At 42.1% G+C, this 20,505-nt stretch overlaps 1 protein-coding gene across 1 annotated transcript; it reads right to left on the bottom strand.

The window, feature by feature from the left end:
• Positions 1 to 62: 62 nt before the first annotated feature.
• Positions 63 to 20,388, bottom strand: LRRC14 (leucine rich repeat containing 14). Its single transcript, XM_060775994.2, has 4 exons — positions 20,300 to 20,388; positions 8,730 to 9,126; positions 4,326 to 4,961; positions 63 to 1,532 (listed from the first exon to the last, which is right to left on the bottom strand). The coding sequence occupies exons 1-4, from the start codon at positions 20,313 to 20,315 to the stop codon at positions 962 to 964; spliced, it is 1,620 nt and encodes a 539-aa protein (XP_060631977.1). The 5' UTR covers positions 20,316 to 20,388; the 3' UTR covers positions 63 to 961.
• Between the last annotated feature and the right edge of the window lie 117 nt (positions 20,389 to 20,505).

The following is a 20,505-nucleotide window of genomic DNA, read 5'->3' as shown; positions in this document are numbered from 1 at the left end:
CTTTATTTATTTTTTGGGGTCTCTCTCATAGCCTCAAAATAAGCAGACGCCAAACGCTCAAGTCACCATCAGATGAATCTTTGTTTTCTTTATTTCATATCCAGAGTTTGCTGCACAGTCCCTCCTCTTGCAGGCCTTCCTCCAGATGCTTCTTCTTCTTCTGCACTAGCTCTTCCTCCAGATTCTTTTTCTTCATCTACACACAGTGCCTTTTTTCCTGCATGGTTTGTGAGACAGGAGAAACGCCGTCGCTTTTATGGCCTCTGCCTCAAGACCCGTCAATTGGTCAAATGAGAAAAGCCGATCTCGACTTGGTTAAATTCAAAATACGATGTCGCCAAAGAGATGTCTAAAATAAAAATTTAAAAAGCCCAAGCCCTGGTCTCGCTGCATGCACCACCGGGAAGGGCTTTAACGTTTCAAACAAAACCCAACTCCAGCTCTCACCGCATGCGCTGGGAAGGGCTTTAAGGTGAAAAATAGAAAAGGAAAGGAACATGTTTTGAATTGGCATCTGTTGCTGGCACCGGTTTCCAACCGAGATGGAAATGCACCACACGATCTTCTCCCCTGCAGCCATTTGCCCAACTCCAGTCATGTTTTCACCAATCAGAAGGAACCCTGGCCCCTTTTCAGACTAAGCAAAGTCTACTCTGTGCTACTCCTAGCCGGGGAAATGGGAGAACGGGGCTACGGCGGATGTGCATAGTCCATCGGTAACGTCGGGAAAAAGCACACGCCGCCAGTCTACAGTCTGTCTCCAGAAACATGTCAGCCACATTTTTTTGGTTCAGGGAGCACCAGATATGGATATATACATAGAGAGAGAGAGAGAGAGAGAGAAAAGAGAGAGATGAGTCAACCTTGCTTGACAGCTCGACTCGGTTACGGTGAGGGTCAGACTGTGCTGACAGGTGAATGACAGGGAGGGAGAGGGGCGTCCTATGTCTACTGGCAGGGGCTATAAACTGAAATAGTCCAGGCTATTGTGGCGGCAAAGGTTCGTGGTCCAGACCACATCTGTCCTGTTTCCACTCAGCAGCATCTGCTGGAGTTCGTTGCTGATCCGGGAGAACTTCTCCTCGTCCACTGCGCCGTTGAGCAGGTTGGAGGAGGTGGGGGGCCAGGGCAGGTCTTCCCCATAGCAGTCCACCGGGTATGGGTAGATGACCAGCCGCAGGTCCGCCAGGCCCAGGGTCCGGTGCAGGAGGTTCTTTAGCCCCACGGCCGAGAAGGGGTTGCCGAAGACGCCCAGGTAACGCAGGCGCGAGAGGCGGCTCAGGACCGGGAGCAGCGCGTTCAGCTGGGTGTCCAGCAGGCGGCACTCCATGATGTCCAGGTGCAGGAGGGTAGAGGCTGACTCGGTCAGCAGACCCAGGAAGGGGTGCAGGAGCACGTCGGAGAGGTTGTTCCCACTGAGGTCCAGCTTCTTCAGGGCCGGCGTGTGGTGGCTCTGGGACAGGTATGCGAAGTCGGAGGGCAGAAGGTAGCAGAAGGCCAGCTCCAGGCTCTCCAAGGGGCTGTGAAGGTCTCTGTGGAGACAGGAAGGGGGACAGAGTTAGAAAACAGCCTATCTACATCAGGCATGGGTGAACTTTGGCCTTCCTCCAGGTGTTTTGGGACTCAAATTTCCACAATTCCTAAGGAATTGTGGAAGTTGAAGTCCAAAACACCTGGAGGAAGGAGGGCAGAAGGTAGCAGAAGGCCAGCTCCAGGCTCTCCAAGGGGCTGTGAAGGTCTCTGTGGAGACAGGAAGGGGGACAGGGTTAGAGAACAGCCTATCTACATCAGACATGGGTGAACTTTGGCCTTCCTCCAGGTGTTTTGGGACTCCATCTCCCACCATTCCTAATTCCAAAACACTTGGAGGAAGGCCAAAATTTGTCAAGGCCTCATCTAGATGGTTTGGCCAGACCTCAGCTGAGATAACAACCTTGTGTCCAGTTCTGGGCAAAGCAATTCAAGGAGATGAACAAGTTGGAAGGTGACCAGAGAAGGGAGACCAAGTTATCAAAGTCATTCCTTTGAGGAATGACTTAGGGAACTGGGGATGTTTAACCTGGAGGAGAGGAGGGTGAGACGGGACAAAGAGAGCCATGTTTACATATTGGAAAGTATGTCCTACCAAGATGGATCCAAGCTTGTTTTTTTGCTGCCCCAGAGACGAGGACACAATGGAGCTATGGATTCAGACTTTAGGGGAAAATGTTCTGTGTAACTCACTGTGTTTTGCTTCCTGTCTGTATGGAGTGATTTAACTGTGTTGTACCCCCAACCTTGAGCTGTGAGGTGTGGTGGGTAAAACATAAAATAAGGAGAAATAATCATATAATTCTAAAGTTGGAAGAGACCTAGTGGGCGATCCAGTCCAACCCCATTCTGCCAAGAAGCAGGAAAATCAAAGCATCCCCCACAGATGGCCATCCAGCCTCTGCTTACAAGCTTCCAATGAAGGAGCTTCCACCACAACCTGGGGCAGAGAGAGAGAGTTCCACTGCTGAACAGCTCTCTCTCTCTCTCAGTTCAGGGCAAAGGAAGTTCTTTCTAATGTTCAGGTGGAATCTCCTTTCTTTCCTGTAGTTTGAAGCCATTGCTCCATTGCGTCCTAGGTTCCAGGGAAGCAGAAAACAAGCCTGCTCCCTCCTCCCTACGGAATATGGAAAACAGATGATGGAATTTGCAGTACCTTCAACTGATCCACAGACCACTGAGACCACAAATTACAGACCTGGTCCAAACCTGGCACACAGAACTCCCATGACAAACAGAAAATACTGGAGGGGGTTGGGAGGAATTGGCAATGATTTAGGGGAGATGTAGTTCACCTACATCCGGAGAGCACTGTGAACCCAAACAATGATGGATCTGGACCAAACGTGGCATGAATACTCAATATGCCCAAATTTGAACACTGGTGGAGTTTGGGGAAAATAGACCCTGACATTTGGGAGTTGCAGTTGCTTAGATGTATAGTTCCCCTGCCATTAAAGCGCATTCTGAACTCCAACAACCATGGAATTGATCCAAACTTGGCATACAGAATTTCCATGATCAACAGAAAATACTGGAGTTGTTTGGGGAAATTAGGGACTTTGGGAAATTAGGGAAATTAGGAAATTTGGGACTTGCTATTGCTCAGGCGAAGCCTCCCTCGCCTGCCTCGACACCCCGCCAGCCGGCAAGCGGCAAGAGCAAGGCGAGGGAGGTTTCGCGCAAGGCCAGGCCTTAAAAAATGCCCAGCATGTTAAATTTTTTTAATCATTACATTTGGCCCGGCCTTAGTTTTAAATGCGTCGTGGTGTTATTGTCTAATGTGTATTGTTATTGTTTTAATGCTTATTGTTTTCTTTTTATGAGTTTATTTACTGTTGTATTTGTTATGTTGTTGTTTACTGTTGTGTTGGGCCTCGGCCTCTTGTAAGCCGCAGAGTCCTTCGGGAGATGTTAGCGGGGTATAAATAAAGGTTTATTATTATTATTATTATTGAACAGAGCCTCCCTTGCCTGGATCGCGCCCATGCCAGCCCAGCAAGCGGTAAAAGCCAGGCGGGGGAGGCCGCCATTTTGAGCAGGTGAAGGGGACGGGGCCAAAGCAGGCAGCCTCGCGACCCTTCCAAGATGGCCAAATGACCCCCAGGTTGAGAACCGCTGCCTAACACAGATATGAGATTCAGCATCAGAGACAATTCTACCAAAGTTGTTTTCTTTGTCTATTTATCCTTTTATCTGAAATGTATTACCTGTATGTATATAAGCATGTTTTTACCTTCTTTATAAGCATTACCAGAACATCTTGTATATTTTCTCTCCTCTGTTTTCTACTATTAGCTCATATATAGCACTGGCTGCACCGCAGATACCATATATTACTCCAAAGATTGGACCTCTCTTGCCCTATAGCAGTGATGGGCAACATTTTGAGCTTGGTGTGTCAAAATTTGCCAAAAACCTGAGCATAACTTGGGTGGGGTGTCAACTTTGAGAAAAAAAAACAACACAATTTTGCAATATTTATAGTTTAAATAAGAAAAATGTATATTCCATGCTGAGTTATGGAGTGAACAATGCTCAAACGTGCAGATGTTAAATTTGTAGAACCTTTTACAAATTTAAGGATGGAATTTTATTGGCTCTTATAAGGTGTACTTCTCTGTACGTGGCCGCGTATCATCAAAAATAGCCATGCGTGTCAGTGCTGACACGCATGTCATAGGTTCACCATCACAGCCCTATAGGATCCTCCCATACTTTTAAACTAACAACAAACAAATTCTTGCTAGAGTAAATTCCACATTCTTACACACGCAAAGAGCTGAACGCCTTACCCGAGCAGCTGCCTCAGTTTGCCCGAAAGCCTGGAGGAGCCCAGGTTGAGCTCCTTGAGGCACTTCAGGCGGCTGAGCTGGTTGGCAAAGTACTGCAGGCTGCCCTCCATGCCCACGGTCAGGCGCCGAACGTCGATGTTGCTGTAGGGCAGCTTCAAGCTGGCCAGGTTGGTGAATTTGGCCAGGTGTGGGAGCACCACTCTCAGGCCCGAGAGGCCCAGGTTGTTGAAGCGCAGGTCCACCTGCCGGACACCGACTGGGTCCAGGAACTCCAGGAGGCCCACGGTGCTGGCGATGGAAAGCTCCTCCGCCCGGAAGTCCCGACACCTCAGCCGCAGGGCGTTGATGCTGTTGACCTGCAAGGCATCCTTCAAGACCCCGTAGGAAGTGCTGTTGACGAAAAGGTCCACCCAAACGTCCACCCAGACAGGGTGAGGGATGGGCAGGGTCAGCGTGGTGCTGTAGGGACCCTTCCGCCGCTTGGAGGTCCGCCGCATGTACTTGCTCTGCTGCTTGGAAATGTCAAGGCACGCCTTCGCCAGCGTCACCGTCCGGGACCACAGGCTCATGCTCTCGGGGCCTTGCCCTTCGTCCTGAAGGCCAGTCATGTCAAGGACCTTCAGCCGCTGCCCCTTGCTGCCGGGAGAGGGCGAGAAAGCAGCGCCATCAGAGACACTAATGAAGACCCTCGCGGACTACCACCCACAGAAAAGAACTCCTACACACAAATAGCTGTTCATATTCCTTTGAAGATTTCTATTCTTCTACTGATCTACATCAACATCTGCTTATTATAATGCAAAAGATGCATTAGGTTCATAAAGCAGTCTGAAATCTTTTCATTAACCTTATTATAGAAACAAGGCACAGTGGGTAGAGCGCTGAGCTGCTGAACTTGCTGACCAAAAGGTTGGCGGTTTGAATCTGGGGAGCGGGATGAGCTCCCACTGCTAACCCCAGCTTCTGCTAATCTATCTATCTATTTATTTGGAGTATTTATATTCCATCCTTCTCACCCTGCAGGGGATTCGGGGCAGATTACAATGTATACATGGCAAACATTCAATGCCATAGACACACAACATATATAGACAGACAAACAGAGGCTACTTAACATTCCAGCTTTTTCATGAGGGTATTCTGGCCACCAGGGGAGCTGTTGCTTCACAGGCCATTTGTGACACTGGTGAAATACTTCCTCATTCTTTGCATGCTTGCTGGAGATGTTTATGGCGTTGTAAATTAGCCTCCCCGCATAAGCGGTACCTAAATTTCCTACTTGACAGATGCAACTGTCTTTCGGGCTGCAAAAGTTGACAGCAAGTTACACAAATTGGTCGGAAGCTGAATCCGACCTAACTCCCAGCCAGCTGCGCCACACTCCAGGTACGAAAACATGCAAATGTGAGTAGATCAATAGGTACCACTTCTGCAGGAAGGTAACAGAGCTAAATGCAGTCATGCCAGCCACATGACCTTGGAGGCATCTACGGACAATACCGGCTCTTCGGTTTAGAAATGGAAATGAGTACCAACCTTCAGAGTCAGACACAACTAGACTCAATGTCAGGGAAACCTTTATCTTATTATAGAACAATAGAAGTCCTCTCTCTGTACTCAAATTAATCTTATTCTCTTTCACTCATTACATTTTCAATAAACATTATAAGTGGCAAAAATAAACACATATTTCATAATACCACTTCTTTCTTTCTTATAAATAGAAATCCTTAATCCAGACACAGGCAAACTTTGGCCCTCAAGGTGTTTTGGACTTCAACTCCAAGAACTATTACACTAAGGAGTGAGGTCCAGTCTCCACTGGGTAGAGGAGAAATTTTTATGGTATAACAGCATCTTGGTAACTTTGTGCCATGTTTTATCAGCAGTCCCTTTGCTTCCATTAAGTACATAAAACGACCTGTCAAATCATATTCTGAGGTCTTTAGTGTCTACTGTCTTTGTAACTGTGAAGAAAGCACGAAACTTAATGTCTTGATGCAAGCCAGCCAGCCCTAGATGAGAAAAAGTCAGGAGAAGTTGCAAAAAAATCCAGTGAGTGCTTAGAATCTAAAGTTTGGTGAGTTTTTAAAATATGGACACCCAAGCAAGATTTTAACTACGAAAGGATTTATGTGAATTACTGCCCTTAGTGGGATCTTCAGCCAATGGTGATGAATATGGACCACAAAGATTTAAAGGTTTAGAAGAAGTCACAAACATCTTATCACAAAAAATCAAGGACAGTCCTGGCATATTTTTTGGGATGTCCTCTCACAGAAAGGAGTCACTTGCATTGCAAGTTGGTGGTCTGATGTCATCTCCTCTATATCTATATAATTTTTTTTGTCGTGTCAGGAGCGACTTGAGAAACTTCAAGTCACTTCTGGTGTGAGAGAATTGGCCGTCTGCAAGGACGTTGCCCAGGAGACACCCAGATGATTTGATGTTTTTATCATCCTTGTGGGAAGCTTCTCTCATGTCCCCGCATGAGGAGCTGGAGCTGATAGAGGGAGCTCATCCGCCTCTCCCCGGATTCGAACCTGTGACCTATCAGTCTTCAGTCCTGCCAGCACAGGGGTTTAACCCACTGTGCCACCGGGGGCTCCATCTATATAAATAAAAATGTAATGTTCGTTTGTGGGATTAACATAACTCAAAAACCACTGGACGTATTGGCACCAGATTTCGACACAATACGCCTATAAAGCCAACAAGTGACCATCACTCATAAAAACACTAAAAAGATAGCAGAAGGGACTTAAAAGGCCAATAAATAAATAAATAAATAAATGCATTACAATGCATGCACAAAACCCCATATATATATGCAAACACACATATATACACAAAAAATTCAAACATATACATACACAAAGCTCATATACACAGACTGGGCCACAGCAACGCATGGCAGAGGATGGCTAGTATTGTCATAACCCCCTCCCCAAAAAAACATTACAACGCATACACAGAACCACACTCACACACACATATATATGCAAGCAGATATATATACACATATATACAAATATATATACACACACACAAAATACACATACATAGACTGGGCCACAGCAATGGGTGGCAGGGGATGGCTAGTCTGAAGTAAAAAGGGAAGACTTAATGGGGGAGAACTCTCCGTTCCAGATCCTGGAGAACTACCAGCACCCAAAAGTAATACTGCACTAGATAGACGACTAATCTGACCTACTGTAAGGCAGATTCCTAATCCTATTATGGCCACCAAACCATTTAACTCAACAAATATCAGAGAAGCCATGGCTAACTAAAACAGAGGACAGAAATGGAAAAATGCAAATCTGCTTAGATGTCTGCTGAATTTTCACAACGGTTAAGATGAGACTCTAGCACAGAAAAGGGCTTTTTAGTGTGCTGAGCTGTTCCAAATCTTTGTTTTACAGTAAGGTTTCTAATATTTGAAATTCCGTTGTTGTAATTTTTCCTGCTTTTCTCTCAGAGATGAGATCCAAAGTGGCCGATCTTTGAAAGGCTTTAAAAACATGCAAAAATTATCTATTAATATGGCATGAAACTTATGGAAGTATCAATACTATTTTAATGTTCATTTTGTATGTTTATAAACTACATATATATAGGTTCTTGTGGGTTTTTTCGGGCTATATGGCCATGTTCTAGAGGCATTCCCTCCTGACGTTTCGCCTGCATCTATGGCAAGCATCCTCAGAGGTAGTGAGGTCTGTTGGAAGTAGGACAACGGGTTTATATATCTGTGGAATGGCTGGGGTGGGGCAAAGAGCTCTTCTCTGCTGGAGCTAGGTGTGAATGTTTCAACTGACCACCTTCATTAGCATTAGGACTGGCTGAGCCTGGGGGAATCTTTTGTTGAGAGGTGTTAAGATGTGCCTGGTTGTTTCCTCTCTGCTGTTTTGCTGTTCTAATTTTTGAGTTTTTTTAATACTGGTAGCCAGATTTTGTTCATTTTCATGGTCTCCTCCTTTCTGTTGAAATACAAATATATATTTTCTGCCTTTTTTCAAGCTAACATGAATCCCAATCTGGGAGAAAGGCAGGATAGAAATAAAAGGGATGTGTGGCACCCCCTAGGGGTGAGAAAAGCGGTATAAAAATGATGTAAATAATAATAAATAAATTATAATTAGCGGATGATGAGGAATAAATGCCATCTTCATCAAGATGCTGACAGCTGCCACAACTGGGGCCATAGAATAGATATGAAGCCCTCTGGTTTGGCCATAGTATCTATTACTTTATACATTGCACAGATCACAGTGTTGTCCAAAAACCATTAGAATTGTCCAGAAAGCAGTGCTGTTAAAATAAGGCAAGATAAGCACAAAGCACTTGTGCTCCAAAGATTATAAAATGAAGACAAACATAGTAATTCCACTGTTTACTCACTCTCCTTTTCCTTTGCTGGGGAAGTGAAATGCCCGATACCTCTTACTCGAATGCCGCTCCTCTAGCAGTTTAGTTAGATAGGTCACCACTCCCAGAATAATAGCCTGTATGCACAACTTGTTCGGCTTCTCCCGGATCAAGGCATATTCGCAGTGCTGGCATTTCCGCAAGAGCTTCTGGAAACTGAGGACAGGGAACGGCCAGGTCTCGACCAACTGCTGGAGTGATGGCGTCCTCTTGTCCAGGAAAGCTGCCTTGAACAAGACAGGATAGAGCTCCTTGGGGATGAAGTCCAAGGCATCCTGCAGCGTGGTGTAATGGGAGACCACCTTCTGGGCACACAGGAAGACCAGGGAGTGCATGGCCACGGCTGGGCGGGACATCGCGCCACGTTTAACTGTGGAAAGAAGGACTACAGTTAGCGCCTAATGGTGGGACATGAGAGAACCTTCCAACAGGAGGGTGTGTACGAACCCACACAATCTCTTCGATCATCTGGGGAGGCCCTGCTCACGCTCCCACCTCCTTTGCAGGCGCGATTGGTGGGGACGAGGGAGAGGGCCTTCTCGTTGGTGGCCCCTCGACTCTGGAATTCACTCCTAAGGACATCAGACATGCCCCAACGCTGGCAGTCCTTAGGAGGAGCCTGAAAACGTGGTTTTTCCAGTGTGCCTTCCCTGAATAAGGAAACAATGCCCTTAGCAATATGGCCTCAAATGCACTTTAATATTGATTTAGGATTGTCTGCGTGCCCTCACCTTTCTTTGAAAATCCTATCCTAGCTTATCTTACTTTGTTCACGCCCACATTTTAAATTTTAATTATTACATTTGGCCCGGCCATTGGTATTTAAATGCTGTATGTTATTGATATTGCTTATTGTGTATTTTTGTTTTTAAGTTTTATTTTATTTTAACTGTTTTGTATTGATTATTTGTTATCACCTTTGTTTATTGATGTGCTGTGGGCTTGGCCTCATGTAAGCCGCACCGAGTCCCTTGGGGAGATGGTAGCGGGGTACAAATAAGGGTATTATTATTATTATTATTATTATTGTATTGTCGAAGGCTTTCATGGCTGGAATCACTAGGTTCTTGTGGGGTTTTTTCGGGCTGTAGGGCCATGTTCTAGAGGCATTTTCTCCTGACGTTTTGCCTGCATCTATGGCAAGCATCCTCAGAGGTAGTGTTCTAGAGGCATTTTCTCCTGACGTTTCACCTGCATCTCAACAAAAGATTTTCCCAGGCTCAGCCAGGCCTTCAAATGCTAATGAAGGTGGTCAGTTGAAACATTCACACCTAGCTCCAGCAGAGAAAAGCTCTTTTCCCCACCCCAGCCATTCCACAGATATATAAACCCATTGTCCTAATTCCAACAGACCTCACTACCTCTGCTTGCCACAGATGCAGGCAAAACGTCAGGAGAAAATGCCTCTAGAACATGGCCCTACAGCCCGAAAAAAAACCCACAAGAACTTCTTCTTCTTATTATTATTATTATTACAGGATGGTAAAACATCTGGGCATCCCCATAGCAACGTCCTTGCAGACAGCGAATTTTCTCACACCAGAAGTGACTTGCAGTTTCTCAAGTTGCTCCTGACACGAAAAAAGTGCCTAATGGCCTCCCCAGAAATTTCAGTGTGTTTTCTTAGGCCAGGAATCTTCAGAGGTGGTTTTGCCAGTTCCTTCATCTGAAATATTGCTTACAGCACTTGGTATTTCCTCTGGGCTTGAGGAAGTTTCTTCTTTTTGGACTCCAATCCCCAGGAATGCTGGCGAGGGCTTCTGGGAATGAAAATCCAAAAATCGCCAGCATTCTGGGAATGGTAGTCCAAAAAGAAGAAACTTCCTCAAGCCCAGAGGAAATACCAAGTGTTGTAAGCAATATTTCAGACAAAGGCATTGGCAAAACCACCTCTGAAGAAACTTGAGAAACTGCAAGGCACTTCTGGTGTGAGAGAATTGGCCATCTGCAAGGACGTTGCATGCTCCAAGGCTGGGAGTCACCTCTGTACTTAACACACACTCCAGGGTAAAATAGCAAAGCAGCTTATTGAAGAATATAGATGAAAAGCAATGCAGCAAAATAGTATAAAAACCAAGTCCAAATATCAGGAATAATCCATAGAAATCAAAGTAGAGGTGTAGCATCAAAAACCAGGAATACAAAAGCAGAACAAATCCAAAACATGAAATTCAGGAATAGTCCTCAAAACTTGGAATCATGAGACATGAACAAAAGGAAACATAGAACATGGAACTAGAGATCCCTTGATAGAACATGGATCTATATTCAACACCAACCTTGCCTGGACTAATGGACCCATCTCCTGGGTTAGCTAATATAGAGAGAAAATCATGCCTTCTCTCCTAGGACACTGATAAGGACTTCTTGGCTAATAAGCGTCTTGACCTTCATACATTCTCCTGAGAAGCTTTATGTTGACAGAATGTAAATCTCCTATCTAACTGCTCATTTGTCCACCTGGACTTTCATTTTCATCCTGAGCTCAGATCTGCTCCTGACCTTGCTTCCCAAGCTAACTAACTTTCAAGAATGTAGTCCTCAGACACAGACCACTCATTTTGGGGCTTAAAATCTCTTGCTGGCTCCTCTGCTGACTTGCAGACCCAGAATCCCAGTGTCATCAGAATGACTAACAGACCCAGAATCCCCAGAGAGATCAGATGCAGGCACAATGAAAGATTGGAATACAACACTCTGAAGATTCTAGCCTGTAGTATTTGGGAGATAATCATAAATTTGTATTTATGATTATGCCTTCAAATTGCCGATATCTGGCAACTCCATACATTTCAGAGGCTTTTCTTAAGCAAGGAACATTCAGTGGCTACAAAAAGTCTGAACATAATTATCACGTTCCACATTAATTTCATCCAATATGTTTGATAATCATTCAAGTAGAAGATGACCCAATAAGTAGCTGAAAACATAACCGGAAATAAACTATCTACTTCAACTTTCTCTAAAAACAAGGTGGGAAGGTTGCAGACAACCAGAATACGCCACAGCCATACTTTGATTTGTTAACTGGAGCATGAAAGACTTGAACAAGTAAAGACAAATATAGATCTACGCAAAAGGAAAGAACATTGAATAAAGTAACCCTTGACTTTCCTTACTTTTTCCCTTTTTCTTCATTTTGTATTTTTCCACTTGGCTTTACGATTTTGAACCAGTAGCACATTATTAAAACACAATATTAGTAGCACATTATTAAAACAAAGTTTGAAATATACTTGTTTTCTGCCTACATAGTTCATTTGACATTCGTTTTATTCTGCATTTATTGATAGTGTTTTTCATTAAGATAAGGCTCTATAAACGAAGGGAAAATATGAAAATCAGGCCAAGGTGTCATTTTAACCGAAGAGAACCAAAGTATCTCAAATCACTTTCATGCTTATACAGTTCAGTTTGATTCTATAGGATTCTAGCCAAAGTCTGAGTTCAGCCCCACAGGACGTAAGGAAGTGTTTTCCTAACTTCTCTGGGGAACCTTCTCACTGACAGGGATTGGGATCATACTGTTGGATTGTAACTCTCAGCATTCCCTACTTGAGGATAGGTTGTCTAGAGCTGCTGGGACTTGCCTCCGAATGACACCTGGAGGACCACAGGATACCCAACCTTCTTCTAGTCTCCTGGGAATAAGGTAGCCTGGGGCCGATGAGAGGCATCCAGTCACATTCAAATATGCTTATCCCAACAATATCCCCCAACCCTCTGATTCTCTGACTGGAGACCACCAAAAATTATAGGGTCGAAGGTCAAGGAAGGATGATTTTCTATCATCACTCCATCTAACGGCCTTCAGCCAACAGAGCTTTTCTGAGTGGAAAGGGACAACTCCAGCCACTGGAGTTTGCTACGTCCAGATTCCAAGGCCTTTCATAAATAAGAGTCATTGGTCTCTCCTTCAATCAGCATTTCACTGAATTTGACGAATGATGCCAGGTGCCACAAAGTCAGGTTGTTATTATGAGTATCTTTCAATTTGTGCAGCCTGAGGATGTGAAAAAGCCAGTGACAGATTTGACAGTCATCTCTTCCACTCCAGGTATTAATTTGTCCAGGCTTGTGAAAGCAGTCAGAGCTGAGTTATGTTTAATATCAGACATTGCCTATAAATTATGGCTGGGATGAAAGCCGAGCATTCGGTTTTTCTAATTTCAAGCCTCACCATTGCAATGCAACATGTTATAACACATTTATCAAAACAAATAAGATCTGAGGAACAGACTTTGGGGAAGTTGACAAACACAGGAAATTTGATTTTCACTTTTTTAAGTCTACAAATCATTCCGCAGGTTCCCTCTTTAATACTGCTCTCTTTGTGCCAATCAATGTATTTCACCATTTCAGTTTATGTCAGCATCTCAAAGATTCCTTTCTGGCACAGCCCTTAATACAAGGATATATGTGGAGTACAGTTAGGAAAATGGACATTTTAATTTCTCAAGAATATTGACAAAATACTTTTCAAAATGGAGGCCCATGCACTTTTAGAAATGTGAATGTCTGGGGAAGACGGACTGAAAAATTAAGAAAGAAAAGGATTCATAAATGTCAAGAATATATGCCTATAAGGCAGTGGTTCTCAACCTTCCTAATGCTGCGACCTCTTAATACAGTTCCTTATCTTGTGGTGACTCCCAACCATAAAATTTTCATTACTACTTCACAACTGTAATTTTGCTACTGTTATGAATTGTAATGTAAATATCTGATATGCAGGATATATTTTCATTCACTGGACCAAATTTGGCACAAAGACCCGATACGCCCAAATTTGAATACTGGTGGGATTGGGGGGGGGGGGGAGATTGATTCCATCATTTGGGAGTTGTAGTTGCTGTGATTTATAGTTCACAAACAACCAAAGAGCATTCTGAACTCCACCGATGATAGAATTGAACCAAACGTGGCACACAGAACTCCCCTGACCAACAGAAAATACTGGAAAAGTTTGGTGGGCATTGACCTTGAGTTTTGGAGTTGTAGTTCACCTACGTCCCGAGAGCACTGTGGACTCAAAACAGTGATGGATCTGGACCAAACTTGGCATGAAAATCAATATATCCAAACGTGAACTCTGATGGAGTTTAGGGAAAACAGACCTTGACATTTGGGAGTTGTAGTTGCTGGGATTTATCGTTCACCTACAATCACAGAACATTCTGAATCCCACCAAGGTTAGAATTGGGCCAAACTTCCCAAATAGAACCCCCATGACCAACAGAAAATATTGTTTTCTGATGGTCTTTAGCAACCCCTTTGACACCCCCTCATGACCCCTCCAGGGGTCCCGACCCCCAGGTTGAGAAACACTGCTATAAGGTATCTCCTAGCTTTGGCAAAGCAATACATCGGCCAGAGCGGACTCAAAACCCACACTAACACAAAATTATTTAAAAGGGGATTTAAAAATAAATAAACGGCAATTAAAATCTACAAAATAGCAGAACTGGGGAGTAGCAAATTGTACAAGGGAACGTCACAAACGGCAAAACTGCAGAATGCCCCCTCTAGTTCATAACTATGGCACCCACACATGTGTGGAGAAAAAATGCCTTTCTAATGTTTGCTGTGTCTTCTAGGCATTTCTATAGATGTCACCATAGAACTGGTGAGAAGATATAGTACATTCTTAGAGAAGACGCCTCACTAGAAATGTCTAGTCCTCCAGTGTAACCCATCTTATGTTGGGAGCGGAATTTTGTTTGGACATATACATGGCTTCCGGTAATTGCGGTCTGGCAAATAACGTGTTTCCTGCAGAGATGGAGGTCTTATTTATTTATTTACAGTATTTATATACTGCCTTTCTCATCCCTGGGGGGACTCAAAGTGGTCTTACTGTACATGCAGACTAGCAAATATGCAAAGCTGCACAGGTTTGTAGTTAAAAGCAGTTTAAACCTGTCAGGGCTGCTAAGGGCACTGAGAGGTAGGAGGAAAGAGGGTTGAAAAGTTAAGTACTTTCTCTAATCCACACACGTACACTAAAGAATGATGAAGCAGCTTTGGGAAACTGCAATGTGCAAAGAAAGTACCCACGAATGAAAGATAATTTTTCACATGCAGGAAGATACAATGCAAGACCTCCTGACAGATGGAGCTCCGAGTCCCCATTGGGGAGATGGTAGCGGGGTATAAATAAAGATTATTATTATTATTATTATTATTATTATTATTATTATTATTTATGGTCATCCAGGCTTTCTTTGAAAGCTTCCAGAGAAAGACACTCCACTGGACTGCCAGGCAGCAACATATTCCACTGCCAAACACCTCTTATGATCAGGAAGTTCTTCCTAATGTTTAGGTGAGATTCTCTTTTCCTGACATTTGAACCCACTGCCAAGAAACCCCTGTGATAAGTTGGCCTTAATAATAACAATAATAACACCTTATTTATACCCCGCTACCATCTCCCCAAGGGACTCGGTGCGGCTTACATGAGTCCGAGCCAAAAATGCAACAATACAAGCAATAACAATAATAATACAAGCAATTTAAAACAGCAAAACAATAAAACAAGCATTATCAATAGGACAACACACTTTAAAATCTATGGGTAGCCAAATGTAACTAAAATTAAAAGATTAAAAAATAATGCTGGACATGGGCGAAAAAAGTGATGGGGCGGTTTGTGGGAACATACGAGCAGACCTAAAACAATATAAAGTGCTTTTGAGGACAAAGTGCTATGGCATCATTATTCTGGGAAGGCACACTGGAAAAACCACTTCTTCAAGCTCCTCTTAAAAACTGCCAGAGTTGGGGCATGCCTGATGTCCTTAGGAAGTGAGTTCCAGAGTCGAGGGGCCACCACCGAAAAGGCCCCCTCTCTCGTCCCCACCAATCATGCTTGCGATGCAGGTGGCAGCGTGAGCAGGGCCCCCAGATGCGGTAACAAAGGTAGGCGGGTCCCAAACCGTTCAGTGCTTTGTAGGTAAGAACCTGCACCTTGAATTGGATCCGGAAAATGAATGGAAGCCAGTGGAGCTCCTTGAACAGGAGGGTTGACCGTTCCCTGTAAGGAGCCCCTTAAGGCCACTATAAGTCAGAAACAACTTAAATGCACATAACACCAGAAATCAGAGAGCCAGTGTGGTATAGTGGATAGAGTGTTTGACTAAGACACCAGAGACCAGGGTTCAAATTCCCACTCAATCTCAGAAACTCAGTGGGCGAGTCTCAATCACTCAGCCTCAGAGAAAGACAAGGGTCCAATTCTGAACAAAACTGGTCAAGATAAAATCATAGAACCATAGAGCTGTATGAGACCTTGTGGGCTACCCAGTCCAACCCCATTCTGCCAAGAAACAGGAAAATTGCATTCAAAGCACACCCGACAGATGGCCATCTAGCCTCTGTTTCAAAGCCTCCAAAGAAGGAGCCTCCACCACACCCCGGGGCAGAGAGTTCCACTGCTGAACGGCTCTCCCAGTCAGGAAGTTCTTCCTAATGTTCAGATGGAATCTCCTTTCTTATAGTTTGAAGCCATTGTTCTGTGTCCTAGTCTCCAGGGCAGAAGAAAACAACCCTCCTCTCTATGACTTCCCCTAAGTAAGGATAATTGAGCAGGTATTTTCCTTCTGAGAAACTGGTTTGGCATCTTGAAATTCCACATCTCACACCCGAGCTAATCTGTGTAAGAATAATCAAACTCTGGTCTCATCACCATCTCATTCACTCTGCTCTAACCCGTAATCATTCTGGGGTGCTGCCATCGAACCCTGCAAAAAAGGATGGAGCTCAGAAGGCTCATAGTGGCCAGGAACCTTATATGTCTCTGTTTGCTGCAAATTAAAGGTAGCTGTCACAAAATTAGATGACAATGGCTTAAATTGTCTCTTTAATGTAACTATTAAAGGCCCAGAAGCCTTCGCCAGGTTTCACTTTGGCAACCATAATGCATACATGTGCTTACATACTGCTTGGTGTATGAAAGCTGTCAATCCACTGGAGATGTCTGACCTGGTCAAACATCTAATTAGCAATCTTGATTTGCAAATATTGAATGGGATCCAAACAAAGACCAGGCTACTTTTAGGCAGATGCACTAACTAATTGACTATGCTATCTTCATGGTTACTCACATGCTAACAGATGGATCCCACTTAACACTTGTAAAACAAGCTTGCTAATTTATTGTTTATTGTTAGGGTTTCATGGCTGGAATCACTGGGTTGTTGTAGGTTTTTTGGGGCTATATGGCCATGTTCTAGAGGCATTCTCTCCTGACGTTTCGCCTGCATCTATGGCAAGAATCCTCAGAGGTTTTGAGGTTTGTTGGAAACTAAGAAAATTGGGTTTATTTATCCTATATTGTAATTTAGACATTGTAATTTAGATATTATTGCTATGCTACAATAAAGATATGAGTTTGTTGTCTAGTGATTTTTGGGACTCCCTGTATATAATAATGATAATTATATAAAAAAGTTATAATAAAAAATAAAAGATATGAGTTTGTTACTTTTCTCTATGGCAACGCTCTGGCTGGAAGGTAGCAGCGCTCCATGCAGTTATGCCGGCCACATGACCTTGGAGGTGTCTACAGACAACGCTGGCTCTTCGGCTTAGAAATGGAGATGAGCATCAACCCCCAGAGTTGGACACGACTGGACTTATTTACCTTTACATAACACATGATACTTATTATTCCTCGTTATAATGCACATTACTGTAATAAACGATAAGGGAAAGGTCAAAGGTTTCCCTAGACATTAAGACACCTCCAAGGTAATGCGGCCATTGGCATGACTGCATGGAACATCGTCACCTTCCTGCCAGAAGCAGCACCTATTGATCTACTCACATTTGCGTGTTTTCAAACTGCTAGGTTGGCAGAAGCTGGGTCTAACAGCGGGAGCTCACCTTGCTCCCCAAATTCAAACCACCAACCTTTCAGTCAGCAAGTTCAGCAGCTCAGCAATTTAACCCACTGTACCACCAGAAAGTTACTATAATTACTATAATTATAATAGTATATATATATATATATATATATATATATATATATCACATATGTTGCTTATTATTGCTCGTTATAATACGCATTACAGTAATAAATGATATAATAACACAATACATATATATGTGTGTGTGTGTAATAAATGACATTATAATAATAGGATATAAATACATATCAGTAGTAAATGATGGGTAAATGATATAATGGAATATATATAACATATGTGGCTTATTTATTGCTCGTTATAATACAGATTACAGTAATAAATGATATAATATAATATATATATATATATACGTAATAATTGACATTATAATATATATATAGATATGTAGTAAATGATATAATAGAATATATATAACAATATATATATGGAATAAATGACATTATAATAATACAATACACACACATACACATATATATCAGTAGTAAATGATATAATGGAATATATATATCATATGTGGCTTATTGCTCGTTATAATACGCATTACAGTAATAAATTATATAATAACATTATACATATATATATCAGTAGTAAATGATATAATTGAATATATAACATGTGTGGCTTATTATTGCTCGTTATAATACAGATTACAGTAATAAATTATATAACATAATATATATATGCAATGATATTATAATAATAGAATATATATACATATCAGTAGTAAATGATATAATGGAATATATATAACGTATGGTGCTTATTTATTGCTCGTTATAATACAGATTACAGTAATAAATGATACAACATAATATATATATATACATAATAATTGACATTATAATATATATATATATGTAGTAAATGATATAATAGAATATATATAACAATATATATATGTAATAAATGACATTATAATAATACAATACACACACACACACATATATATATATATCAGTAGTAAATGACATAATTGAATATATATAACATATTGCTTATTATTGCTCGTTATAATATGCATTACAGTAATAAATTATATAATAACATTATATATATATATATATATCAGTAAAAAATGATATTATGGAATATATATAACACATTGTGCTTATTTATTACTCGTTATAATACACATTACAGTATTAACTGATATAACATTATATATATATATATATATATATACACACACACACACACACACACATATATATATGTAATGACATTATAATAACAGAATATATATATCAGTAGTAAATGATATAATGGAATATATATAACAGATGGTGCTTATGTATTGCTCGTTATAATACAGATTACAGTAATAAATAACATAATATATATATGCAATGACATTATAATAATAGAATATATATATATCAGTAGTAAATGATATAATGGAATATATATAACATATGGTGCTTATTTATTGCTTGTTATAATACGGATTACAGTAATAAATGATATAATAACATAATATATATGTAATAAATAACATTATAATAGGCTAGCACCATCTCTAATGGTATTCCATAAAAAAGTTAAGACCTGGTTGTTTGAGGAGGCGTTCGAATAATTAGTGCAATAATTGGTAATGAACATAGGAATGGAAATGGTTGACGAGTCTGGATTATGTTTTCGTGGATGAGACGATAGTGATTAGTTATTGTAGTAAGTGTTTATTAATTGTGTGTTGCGCGGGATTGTTAACTGTTTTATATCTGGCATTGAATTTCTGCTGTTCTTGTTGGTTGTGAACCGCTGTGAGTCGCCTTCGGGCTGAGAACAGCGGTATATAAGTAAATAAATAAATAATATATATATATATACACATATCAGTAGTAAATGATATAATGGAATACATAACATGTGTGGCTTATTATTGTTCGTTATAATACAGATTACAGTAATAAATGATATAATAACATTATATATATATATATATGTAATGACATTATAATAATAGAATATATATATATATGAGTAGTAAATGATATTATGGAATATATATAACATATGGTGCTTATTTATTGCTTGATATAACATTATATATATATATATATATATATATATATGCAATGACATCATAACAATAGAATATATATATATATATATATATATAGGTAGTAAATGATATTATGGAATATATATAACACATGGTGCTTATTTATTACTCGTTATAATACGGATTACTGTCATAATATCCCTTGAAATCACAAAATCCATTCAGAGTAATATGAATGAGACTAATGGGAACCACAGCAGCCATGGGTGCCTTCTTTCCTGGGTGGGAACCCTGCAATGGAGCAGGCTGCCAAACCCCATCGCGACCCAGAGCCTGGAGCCTGGCCTTGCCTTTGTTAGGCCTGCCTGCCTCCTCCCTAGCCCCCCGTCTCCATGGCAACGGGGCCTAGTTGGGCCCTCGCCGTAGCGAAGCCTGACTAGGCCCAACTAGGCCTCTCCCCGCTTTCCCTTGCTGTGTATGCATTCCTCACCGGCGCCGGGCCTTTCCGCGACCCCTGCTTCGGGCGCGGCGTGCTCCTCTTCCCCTTCCTTCCTTTCCCCCTTTTCAGCCCATCCCGAGGAACCCCACCGAGCCTGGCCGGGCTTCCGTACCTCTCACTCCGCGCATGCGCTCCTCCTCTCTTTCTCCCTCTCCGGCTCCGCCCTCCTTTCTGCTGTGACGTCAAGGCCGCTCATTGGCCGTCCCCGCTCGCCCCGCCCCTTTGAGGCGGTGGCTCATCCCCTATTGGCTGTCGAATTTTCCCTCGGAGTCTTTCCTTTGACGCTTCGGTTCTGCCTCTATTTCACCCCTCCCTCGT

Source organism: Anolis sagrei, chromosome 4 (assembly GCF_037176765.1).
Source record: "Anolis sagrei isolate rAnoSag1 chromosome 4, rAnoSag1.mat, whole genome shotgun sequence".
Classification (NCBI taxonomy): Eukaryota; Metazoa; Chordata; class Lepidosauria; order Squamata; family Dactyloidae; genus Anolis; species Anolis sagrei.
Note: the sequence above shows the minus strand (reverse complement) of the source record. Positions and strands in the feature narration are given on the sequence as shown.